This window comes from Odontesthes bonariensis, chromosome 14 (genome assembly GCF_027942865.1).
Source record: "Odontesthes bonariensis isolate fOdoBon6 chromosome 14, fOdoBon6.hap1, whole genome shotgun sequence".
Classification (NCBI taxonomy): domain Eukaryota; kingdom Metazoa; phylum Chordata; class Actinopteri; order Atheriniformes; family Atherinopsidae; genus Odontesthes; species Odontesthes bonariensis.
Genome location: NC_134519.1, coordinates 15,010,432 through 15,023,315, shown reverse-complemented (window position 1 = coordinate 15,023,315; position 12,884 = coordinate 15,010,432). Strand labels below are relative to the sequence as shown.

The following is a 12,884-nucleotide window of genomic DNA, read 5'->3' as shown; positions in this document are numbered from 1 at the left end:
GGAGGAGTGGCACAGTCTGTTGTTGATCATAGAGCTGCTCAGATTGAGGATATTTGAACAGCTGGTGTTTGTGTGCAGAAAGCAACACCAAAGAAACTGTGTACAGCCTAGTTTGTGATGTATCGAAAGGATGTTGCTCCAAATCAAAGCATAAAAATTCGTCAACTTTTTAACTGAAAATGTTGTGTTGGTTTGTGAACATGACTTATGACATATTTGAATCTAAATATATTTGTTGATGGGGCCACACGGTGGTGCGGTGTTTAGCAAAGCCTCCTCACAGCAAGAGGGTTCCTGGTTTGAATCCCTTTCTGGGTTCTCCATGAATTCCCACCGTCCAAAAACATGCATGTCAGGTTAATTGGGGATTCTGAATTGTTTGTAGGACTGAGTGTCTGTGTGTGTGGACGGTTGTTTGTCTCTGCGTAGCCCTCTGAAGGACTGGTGACCCGTGATTCCCCGCCTCTTGCCAAATGGAGGCTGGGATAGGCTGAATTGGATTAAGGGGGTAAAGAAAATGGGTGGATATATTTATTGATACCTAAGTTTATGCTTATCTGCTACATTTTTCTTTTTTTATCTGTACATTTATGATATATCCAAAATAACATAAGAGAAACTGTTTTTAAAAAAAAAAAAAAAAAAAAACATTAAACAATTTCCAGCCTTATCTGTACTGAATAAAGTTCATTATTTTAACACTGGCGTAAATATTTTGATGCTATTTGTTTTAAGCTTTACTTATTGTATATGTACAAGTAGGAATATTCACCTATCATTTCCCTTATTCCCACATTTTAGGGAATAATTGCACCCAAACCATGACCACAGAACACCACTGTAGAAGCATCTGCGCCTAATAAGCTCAAACAGGACTTATTTATGGGACAATATTTTATTATTATTTTTTTTTTTTTATGTGTTGCCTCTTCTATATTGCTGCTGTGTTCTGTTGTGTTGCAAATTAGTATCTTGTCTTCTTCATTTGCTGGTGGCACAAGCACCGTGGTGGTTCATGCGAGGCCCTGGACATATAATTCACTGGATTGTAACCGTGTCATATGTGTGTTTGCATCGGTGCAGAATGTTACAGTGACACCACAGAGAGATGCTGTAATCTGTGCGCCTCCTCTAGGACAGGTCTGACAGAATCATAACCACTGTGCAGTGGTCTTTGTTCCCATGATGGATGAGCTGGGGCTGTGGGGCAAATCATTTAAGGTAACTGTCAAACAAATTTTTCAGCAACAGAGAAAAAAATAGTGGAATTTGAAAAATGGAAGCAAACACTCTGCTGTACTGCTGGTGACAAATCCAGTGAAACAAACAGGATATTTATGTTAGAAATCACTTGCCACATTGAGAGGAAATATTGTTTAAAGGTCTTATTAATGATGTGAGATATGGGGCACCAGACAGGTGTTACCCGGCAACCTTGGATGGCTGAGGGTAATGTGTTAGATGATCTTCTCTCAACGTGTGATACTGTGGTATGAGAAAGACGAGACACACACGTTGAGCTTCTTTCTCATTCAACCAGAAGATTTATTCTTCTTGTTATAAACACACCTCATATGCAACATACTTCAGATATCACATACTTCAGGTATCGCATACTTCAGTAGAGAACCATTAACTTCATTACATCAGAATTGACTGTAATATACCTTTAAACCAAACAATGCTTCTTTCAACATGCTCTATTTAGCATTATGAATTCTGTCAAAATACAAAATTAATTCAAAAATAGCTTTTACTTCTCTAAACCATATTAATTTTGTAGTTAGTGCTTTAAACTCAATACCTTGTCCTATTTCCTGAGACCTTTTGTATTTAACTATCAAATAAAAATATATAACATATATTTTAACATTTAAGCATCTTAGCTTTTAACAATATCCATTTTTCCATTTTTCCATAAAAGAAAACAATATTTTACATCTTACATAAACAACTATTCTCTCAATATAAACTGAAAAAGGTGCAATGCTTCCTTACTACTGTGCCTCTTTACACAGCTTCACATAACGATATGGCATATCAGGTTTTTCAACAACCCATGAAAAACATCATATAAAATAAAATAAAGACCAGAACAATGTCCTTCAGCTAGCTCCTCAGTTGGCTCACACATGTGTAGAAGCCCGCTAGCATTAGCTCCGATTAGCCTTCATGAACAAGTCCCGTTTTTGTACACAATACAATTACAAAACGAACTTTGCGACTCATTAGTTGAGATTCGATTTAAAGACCTTTTTAACTCTTTCAGGAAACTAATATGTATGCATAAAACACCGTTTTACTGACCTGTGGTATGAGAAAGACGAGACACACACGTTGAGCTTCTTTCTCATTCAACCAGAAGATTTATTCTTCTTGTGTGCTCAATCTTCTCTATGCAACCAGTGCGACAGCGCCTCTAGCGGTTATGTGTGGAATTGCATAGGCCTAACTAAAATGACACTAAAGAACTTATTGCAATGAGAAGTTAAAGATACAAAATGAAAAATTATGTTGGGGTGTCTATTTTCTTAATTATTGCTTTAATTACTATTGACTTGTTTTTCACCCCTCTACACTCTCCCTCACTTAAAAAAAAATGTCTCCTGACATTACCAATTTCTTGTGTAAGTCTCACTGTATGGGAGGGTACTGCTGATACAGATGTGGAGTGTAGAGGGGTGAAAAACAAGTCAATAGTAATTAAAGCAATAATTAAGAAAATAGACACCCCAACATAATTTTTCATTTGGACTCCAGTTTTGTTGTTTCAATGACACAATCTCTTTAATAGCTGTATCTTCTTGTTGTGCTGCTCTGATGTCTTCAGGCATAATGGTCATGAGACCATCAGGTAGGTTAGCCTCATCATTTTCATCAGCAAGTTGCAATGCAGCAATCCAGGGAACATCATTGCTTTGTGTTGCTTTGTTGCCTTGCCACACTGCAGACACTACTTCAGGTGACACTGTCTCAGTGTGATCTTTCATGTACTGTTCAAAGCCTACTGGGTATCTGGACAACATATCTGCATCAGCATTACTCTTTCCTGGTCTATACTTGATATCAAAGTGAAAGTCGGCCAATTCCCCAACCCACCTATGACCCACAGCATTTAACCTGGCAGAAATCAAAACATAAGTCAGGGGATTGTTATCTGTATAGACCGTGAAAGTTGGTGCGTAATACAGATAGTCTCGAAACTTATCACAAATGGCCCACTTGAGTGCGAGGAACTCAAGTTTACTAGAATGAAGGTGATAATTTCGTTCTGCGGCTGTTAAGGTCCTAGATCCGTAGCCAATAACACGCAGTTTGTTGTTTTGGGACTGATACAAAACCGCTCCGAGCCCTTCATTTGACGCATCTGTATGCAAAACAAACGGACGATCAAAGTCGGGATAGGCTAAAATGGGCGGATTTATCAGCATCTCCACAAGTTTGGATAGCACAGTCTGATGTTCAGTTCTCCATGTCACAGGCGTGCGAGAGGGAAGCTGACCTGTGTTTTCTTTCATTTTACAACCGCGACCCTTAGAAGTCTGGAGCTTGTTGGTCTTACTTGTGTCGGCTGAGCTTTGAAGGAGTTCGAACAGAGGTCTTGCCAGTCTTGAGAAATCTTGGATGAAGGATCGGTAATAACTAAGGAAACCTAGCAATGTCCGAACTTCTCCAACTGTGTGAGGTTTCTTCTCCTTCAGAGCTATTACAGCTTCCAGATCTTTTGGGTCAATCTGGACGCCTTCTCCTGAAACCATTCGTCCCAGATAACGAATTTGTCTCTTGAAAAGCTCGCATTTGGCTGGTCGAAGTTTAATGCCATGTTGTCTCATTCTGCAGAAAACTTGCCTCAGATGGTCCACGTGTTCCTCAAATGTTTTTGAGTAACAGAGGACATCATCTAAATAAGGTACGCAGCACTCATCCCTGATGCCTTCTAATACACCTTCCATACATCTCTGGAATGCAGCTGGCGCATTGGTCAATCCGAATGGAATTCTTACCCATTCGTAAAGACCCCAAGGCGTGCTAAATGCTGTCAGATGCCTTGACTCCTCACTCACAAACCCTTGATGATATGCACTTCCTTGATCCAAAATGGAGAACCATGAATTTCCTCCAAGACTGTCCAATAGATCCTGAATGCGTGGTAGTGGATGGCGGTCTGGAGTGGTTTTACGGTTGAGTCCACGGAAGTCAACACAAAGACGCAGACTTTGGTCTTTCTTTCGTGCACAGACGACAGGTGAGGAGTAGGCTGAAACTGATTTTCTGATCCACCCTCTACCCAAAAGGTTGGAAATATAATCCTTGACCTCTTTATACAATGGCCGAGGAATGGAGTTATAATTTTTTTGGACAGGGGTGTTATCTGTTGTGGTAATCTGGAGCTGTAAACCAGGAATGCATCCAATGTCTCCTTCTTCAGATGCAAATACATCTGACTCTTCATACAACATTTGGCGTACCACATCCTGTTCATGCTCAGAGAGATGATCCAGATTGATATTTGGATGCCATTTCTCTTGTGAATGAACAGGTGTATGGTTTCTCATTTTGGCGCAGTCTCCATCATTTAGTGAGTTCACCTTGGTGGTGCACAAGAGTGGGTCATCCTGTCCATTGACTCGTTTGTGAGATGATGAAGAGATGTTTACAGGTTTGGTTCCATCAATTTCCTCGATGAATCCTAAAACCGTTCTTGGAGGTAAGAAAATGTCGTGATTGGTTGAATTCTGGACTGGAATTCCCACCATTTTTGAAACTCCAACAGGTACGTCAACCAGAGCAGGAAATAACTCCAACCCCTCTGGCACGACGCTCTGTAGGTCTGGTTCAAACAGCATTTCTCCTCCTCCTGGAAAAGTTCTAATGCGACATTTCACCTCACAGATTTGGCCACTTTGAACATTAAAACCCTTCTTTCCAACTCTCACTGTAGAACTCTTTGATTCTTTTTGAGATGGCATAGTGCAAACCACAGAGACTAGAGTTTCAACACTACTCTTTTGGATTCTCAAAGCCTCTGACAATAAGTCCACTAAGTTGATGTTGTTCGTCTGGTCAGTGTTTCCCATTATGATTTCTTGTATCACATTAAAGCCTAGCAAAGGGCTGCTCACACTCTCTTGACTTACAAGCAACGGAACATAGAGGGCAACTGAACCATATTTGATGCTTTTGATCTCGAGCAGGACTTCTATCCACCCATCAAATGGTACCTCTGTTCCATTAGCTGCTATGACTTTGAGAGGGTATTCTGGTAGTAGACTCCCAAGTGGTTGGATCGTTACATTTGGTAGAGCTTTCTGCACCCATGACTTCTCCACTATGCTCACTTGTGCCCCACTGTCCAGTAGCATCGGCAATTCGACACCATTTAGTTGACATGTCACCGTGCATCTACCACCAATCAGCTGTGCAACAGGTTTCTTCTCAGTGAAGTTGTTTTGTTTGATGGGCCTGGTGGAGGATGGTGTGCCCACTTGAGGATGCAGCTTTGCAGTGGTGTGGGACTCTACATTCTCTCTGATCACTGGTGGTCCCACCCCAGCGACCTCCCCCAGTTTCCCGACTGGTTGTTCTTCATCAGACAGCCAACCGCTCTGTGTCCCTCTTTCCCGCACTTGAAACAGTGGCTGCAGCTCTCATTTCCTTTGGAGGCATATTGCTGACATCTTCGTCTAGCTTCTGACTTTACTGGCTGTTTTTGGTGGGGAGAAGGTGTGTGAATGTTTTCAGTCCCAGAACTAAGCATAGGTGTTAAAGCTTTCTCTAAACTCTTGGTCAGTGATGAAACCTGTGCTGTTAACTCTTGTATGGCAGTGCGATTAGCTTGGACTTCTGCCTGCATCTGAACTGCATTCTGACTTTTCTTATCCATCTGCACTGTACTGACACCGACTACTTTTGATTTCAGAGCCTGACCTAGTCGATTCTGTCTCTCTGTGTCTTCCCCTACTGCTTTTGTTATCACTTCTAGAATAAAGTCATCAGTAATGTTCTCGTCTGAAAGGTGGGGTTTAAGATCTCGTCGGACATATGAATATTTTTCATGTATCCCCTGGTAGAGTGAATGTAGGAACACTCCCTGAACTAGCTTCTTGTCATACTGGAAACCTGTACTTACTTTGGAAGCAAAAAGTACACGCTGTTTTAACCCCATCAGTCTATACATAAATTGTTGTGGACCTTCTTTATCATGTTGTCTTGCGTTGCTCAGTTCCTGAAATAACTCAGTACTGCTCTTATCTTTAAGATGTGCTCTGAGAAAACGCTTCAGTTCAGTTACAGTCAGACTATCTTTTGTCATAAGCATTTCTTTGAATGTACCCGGTTTAATTATTCTGAGAACTGTTCTAATGATCTCAGCCTCAATAAAACCTTCACTCAGTCCATCATCAATTTGCTTACACAAACAGTTAAAGCTCACGTCTGAGTCAAAATCTGAGATCTGACCAGCATGAATCCGAAATTCTCTTCGTGGGAGTAGTGCAGCAACATCTGTCAGCTTTACTAACCCAGTTACCTGATCAGCAACAACTGGTGTTGACACTGTCTTACTCCTCACTGTAGCTGCTACAGTCTGCTCAGTCTCGTACCCCGGTGCAACTTCCTCTTCATCCACTGAATGATGCAGGTTCTTTGCTTCTTGGGTTGACTGCAGTTCATCGATGAGGTCACGAAACATCAGCAGGCGCGACATCCCTTGGTCCTCCAGACTCCTCAATTGTTTACTTCTTAAAAAGTCAACAATGAAGTCAAAGAGTTCCACCTCGGACGACTCTTCCCCTGGCACGTCTTCTCCCACCTCATCTTGGCATGATACTGCTAGCTGGTGAAGCAGGTCTCCTCTAGCGTCATTAATCAGTTGGTGAAGCAGCTGCTGGATCTCCCACTGAAGCTCATGTAGCGTCGTCATCTCTGGATACCTGAAGTCTTGCCCTTAGGTCATCAGCTCATAGAACGGAAGTCAGGATCCCACGGTTCTTTGTTGGATAGCACCAAGCCAGCAGGAGGCGCTATCCCGGACGAGCCCCCAAATTTGTTACCCGGCAACCTTGGATGGCTGAGGGTAATGTGTTAGATGATCTTCTCTCAACGTGTGATACTGTGGTATGAGAAAGACGAGACACACACGTTGAGCTTCTTTCTCATTCAACCAGAAGATTTATTCTTCTTGTTATAAACACACCTCATATGCAACATACTTCAGATATCACATACTTCAGGTATCGCATACTTCAGTAGAGAACCATTAACTTCATTACATCAGAATTGACTGTAATATACCTTTAAACCAAACAATGCTTCTTTCAACATGCTCTATTTAGCATTATGAATTCTGTCAAAATACAAAATTAATTCAAAAATAGCTTTTACTTCTCTAAACCATATTAATTTTGTAGTTAGTGCTTTAAACTCAATACCTTGTCCTATTTCCTGAGACCTTTTGTATTTAACAATCAAATAAAAATATATAACATATATTTTAACATTTAAGCATCTTAGCTTTTAACAATATCCATTTTTCCATTTTTCCATAAAAGAAAACAATATTTTACATCTTACATAAACAACTATTCTCTCAATATAAACTGAAAAAGGTGCAATGCTTCCTTACTACTGTGCCTCTTTACACAGCTTCACATAACGATATGGCATATCAGGTTTTTCAACAACCCATGAAAAACATCATATAAAATAAAATAAAGACCAGAACAATGTCCTTCAGCTAGCTCCTCAGTTGGCTCACACATGTGTAGAAGCCCGCTAGCATTAGCTCCGATTAGCCTTCATGAACAAGTCCCGTTTTTGTACACAATACAATTACAAAACGAACTTTGCGACTCATTAGTTGAGATTCGATTTAAAGACCTTTTTAACTCTTTCAGGAAACTAATATGTATGCATAAAACACCGTTTTACTGACCTGTGGTATGAGAAAGACGAGACACACACGTTGAGCTTCTTTCTCATTCAACCAGAAGATTTATTCTTCTTGTGTGCTCAATCTTCTCTATGCAACCAGTGCGACAGCGCCTCTAGCGGTTATGTGTGGAATTGCATAGGCCTAACTAAAATGACACTAAAGAACTTATTGCAATGAGAAGTTAAAGATACAAAATGAAAAATTATGTTGGGGTGTCTATTTTCTTAATTATTGCTTTAATTACTATTGACTTGTTTTTCACCCCTCTACACAGGCAGCTGTTACTCACGGTGACGGAACAAAGCTGGCCCGCTTTCATTTACTGGTATGAAAAGTAAAGTGAACTCCCCTTAATTTCCCCACAGACATTATCATCCTACTCCTCAATGATTCATACTGTAATCTGCAAGAAGGCATTAGTACAGCTCAGGTTATTATGGCTGGTTTGCAGTGCAACATGCTGGCATGAAGTAGAGCACTTTTTCATTCTTTTGACACAGAATGAACGCTCTAAATGATCAAAGGAAAACACAACAGTCTACATCATCCCTCTTTATGTGAGGCTCTAAGATCCACATTCAACCACAAAAACTTCCCTGAGGAAAAGTCTCTCATTTATTTCCTTTTTTTTTATCATCAGAAGAACCTATCATGCATGCTGGCAGAAGCTTTGCATTAAATCATCCACTTTTAAATAAATTTTCCGCGTGTAAATCAGCAAACTCTCTTTCCATCTATAGCCTTTTCTGTCTGCATCTAAAGCTCTCGGGTTAGGAGAGAAAGTCTTTTCAAAGACATTCATGCTCAAAACAGAATATGACATTTTCCTCTTCTACTACAATGATGGTGACACTGGCTTTAATCAATATCCAGAAAACGAAAGAATGACATGGAACCCGCATATAGTTTTATGCAGAAATGGAGGTTTTCCAGGGGATGAGATAAAAGAAGTCAAATTATTCAAAGCCCATGAAGAGCCTTAGGCAAACCTCATTACTGATGCCCCATACAATTAAAAAGTGTTATTAATGTATACTAATAAATAGTGTAAGAATAGACTACAAAAAAAGCTTAAACTAATTTGATATGATAAATGATCCGTAAAAAGACCAATAGAGATGAGATTTAAGAATAATAGAATAAAACATTAGACTTTTAACACTTAACATTAGGTTTTATTCGAAGAAATTCTGATTCTCATTAAGCTGGTTTTAGTATAATCATAGTATAAAAGTATAAGAGCATGTTTCTGTTTAGCATTTTTCACTGTAAACAGAATTTGTATTGTCACGTTCTAAAGAAAAGACAGTTCATTTCTTCTGAACTGTGAATGTCTTGTATCGGATATGAACAACACAAACAAGTCAACTTTACCAGCTTATGTAGCTTATATATATTCTTCCATTGATGGTTCGGCAAAAAAAAGGAAGAAACACGATATGAATGAATAGATGACTAACTTTGTCTTTATTTCGTCTGTCTTTCAGTTGGTGATTTTCGAGACTAGTTGCCTGAGAACTTGTTTCTTTTATTTTGAATTCCTGTTGGGATGAGTTTGATTCACTATGATGTTGGCCCCTAAGTTCGTGGCGGCGAAGGTGACCATGTATTTTGTCAATAGGAAGGACCAAAACACACCAAAAGAATATTTATTCACTTACACAGTGAATCAAACAAAATGTTTGTGAACAAACGTGGGGACAATATTCTTTGTTCACAGTGAATTAATCCAAATGGGCCATCTGAAAGTCAAATAACAGCAATTTATTGTCATAAGATTTCATACAGGTGCATGTTCTAAAAGATTTTTTATTCTTTTGTACATCTTATTTTTGTGTCACTCAGTGTGGCTTTTAAAGGAATATTTCAAAGTTGGAAGCACACAATATTTTTATTTGCTTATCTTTGCGTTGTGAGCATGTCAGTGCCTGCTGACTTTTTTAAGGAAACATGATCACAGTCAAATCAATAAAAGTTTAAAACAGAGGAAATTTTATTGCTACACTTGAAGCTTTTCTACCAGTACATCAATGGCTTTTTTTTTTTTTTTACTTTGGAAAAGTTTTTAGTTTTTTTTTTTTTTTTCCCAGCAATCGAATGCAAGCACAATAATCACCAATGCCTCCTCACCCCAAAATGAGAGAGAGCACTACAGCGGGGAGGAAAAATGGCAGACAATGAAGCAACAGCAGAGGCACTTCGAGTGGACAATGAGGACTGAGACAAAGAGGACAAGATAGACAGTAAAAGAGAGAGGACAGATAGAGAGATGGCAAAGGAGGCGAAGGAAGAGGAGAGGAGAGGTGAGGGGGCTGATGAGGAAGGGTGGAGGCTTTGTAAATCTGAGAGGCTGGAGCCGCATTTGAATTCAGCCTGTGTGTCTCCTGCGCTAGCCGAATGTTACCGGCTCTAGCATGGCAACAGAGAGAGGGGGAGAGCTTCAGCTGCAGCCTCCACACACACACACACACACACACACTCACTCTGACACACACACATGTGTGCACCCAGTCACAACAGGAGTGCAATGAGTGACTCAGGTAAGCAGGAACGCCCCTGAGGAGACAGGACCCTTGTAAGAGGGAAACTGCGTGTGAAGGGAGAAGGAAAGATAGTTGAGGAGGAGGAGCCACAGGGCTGGGAATATTTCAGGAGGAAGAGAAGAGGAGTCGGACTCAACCTGAAATTCTCTGATTCCGGACTCCCAGGGTGGGCTTACAAAGGAGGGGGAAAGAAGAGGAAAAGAAGCAAGATGGATGTGGAGTGATGCAAGAGTTCTGATAGGACAAATGTAAGACTGCGGAGCACTAAGTGACTGACAGAGAAGAAAATGACATTTAGTTGTGACAGCGAGACTAGTCTGGGGGGTCTAAGCTGGAAGTGAGGCTGACTGGGGGGGAACGTGGGCACAGAAAAGGTTGAGGTGTGGTAATGGAAGGGCAAATACACAGAATTAAAGATGAGCCCTCTGTCCTTTTAAAAATGAGGTGAGGACACATGCAAATGAACACGAGCAGACACACACAGACCTCGCACCCTCCGCTCGTCAGACTGAGTCTTCAGGACAGGTGGTGGATAGATCGGATCCTGGCTCCCTACAGAGCGCATGATTTTGAAGATGCTGTGAAACATCTGCCATCAGGATCACCTGGACTTAGACTCTAGACAAAAAACAGCCACCTGATGACCCCCCCCCCCCACCCCTCTGCGACAACCTGTGGACGTTGCAGATCGGATTCTTCGTCTTCTGCAGGATCCCAAAACTCCCTGATGAGCTTGCGATCAGGTGGATCACCTGTGCCATGAGGGACCTGTATGCGAACCTGTGTTGAAGCGACCCATCCCGGGGGCTCTATCAGCCCGTCCCCTCTTCTCCCCCCAACTTGATGTCTTGATGTATTGCTGTGGGCTGGGACGCTGGCGGAGAGTGCAGTCTACCTATGTAAGTGACCATCGCAGCATCCCTTGCAGCATTCATTTTTTTGATCCCATAGCAACAGTGAAGTTGTTTTGTGACGGGGGGGGGGGGGGGGGGGGGGGTGCGGCGCGGCGCGGCACGGCACTGGGAGATCTAGCAGTCACTCCATACTTTGACATTTGTATCCAGGCATATTTTTCATCTGCAGTATGGAAGCATGCTCAATAACGCAGGCAGTGTGTCTCGAGTCTAACTCTCACAAGCTGTTATTTGCCTCTAAGGTGTTCACTTATCAGCTAACATAACAGCCGAGCTGGGGGTTTATCAGGACAGGTTCTTTCCATTATAAGACTTGCTGAAAACATCACCAAATAGCTGATAACAGGTAGTGGATGCTTTCCCATCTGGATTGTTCTCCATCATGAACACTTTGATAACCATGCGAGAAAAGTCAGCTGTTGAAAAATTGTTTTTGCATACTAAAGATAAGATCCACACATCTTGTGTCCAGGCTGAGGCATCTGAAGGAGAAAAGTTGTGGGGGGGGGATGGATACACAGGTGCAGGTTTACTGTCCTCTCAAAGACAGAAATGCAAAAGGACAGTCCCACCCCTTTATTTCTGCTTCATCACCATATTGCCTCGTATTTCTTTGCACATGCGAGTCTCCTCATATTTTCCGTTAAGTCCCATCTTAGCTGAGAATGTGATGTTGAAGCTGTGCATTGTGTGATGGCGCTGACTGCAGAGGACCTTATCGTAACCACATTCCCACATGAAATAGGCTTACTGTCAGCCCTCGACACTCAATAGGCTGTCAGTGCAGAGCCTCACAGATTACCACATACTGTACTGCTGCATGCCATGCATGCCCACCTCAGTAACAAGGCAGGAAAGAAGCTTAGAGAATCAGGGCGGCTCAAAGAAGTGACACACCAAGTGGGACCTGATGCCTACATTCACTGTACTCCCTCTGATCTGTATGCATGTGTGTGTGTCTGTGTGCTTAGTTTGGCACAAGTGAAATCCTTGCATTGACTATAAAGATAATACTTCTGCAGACTATGTCATTTAGATGCTCTCTTACTGCCTCATGCGCTTCAAGTACATAACTCATCGACTGTTTTGGCTTGTTTTGAGTGTCATCAGTAAAATCCAACCTGGACACCCGGAGCTCCAATTTAATGGCAAACCAGATTGAACAAAAAAAAAAAAAAAAACAGTTTTACAATAATGATGTACTTTTTTTCAGATTTATTTCTAATTTTGGATTCCTCTTTGTGACCGTATTAATAATTTTCTTTCTTCATGACCAAACAAAACAACACAAAGACAACATGTCAAATGCAGAAACTGAGAGACTGCCCTCTAAAAACGATTTGCTCATTTCAAACTTGATGTTTTGCGTGTTGCACCACCTCTTCTATTTACAGTCTGCAAGTGTTTGGGCGCCAAAGAGACCAACTTCTGTAGTTCTGAAAGAAATATTTCTGTATACTTGTTTTCTAATGAGCCAAATGTTTTGAGTGGGTG

The 12,884-nt window shown here is 41.2% G+C and overlaps 1 protein-coding gene across 3 annotated transcripts in view; it reads left to right on the top strand.

Annotated features, from left to right (window-relative positions):
• Positions 1–10,302: 10,302 nt before the first annotated feature.
• The window catches only part of cacnb2b (calcium channel, voltage-dependent, beta 2b), a 44,171-nt gene continuing 41,589 nt past the window's right edge, over positions 10,303–12,884 (top strand). For all 3 annotated transcript variants that reach the window (XM_075483075.1, XM_075483077.1, XM_075483078.1), the window contains exon 1: positions 10,303–11,375. In XM_075483075.1, the coding sequence (XP_075339190.1) occupies positions 11,328–11,375 (48 nt within the window). In that variant the 5' untranslated portion in view covers positions 10,303–11,327. The remainder of the gene's footprint in view (positions 11,376–12,884) is intronic.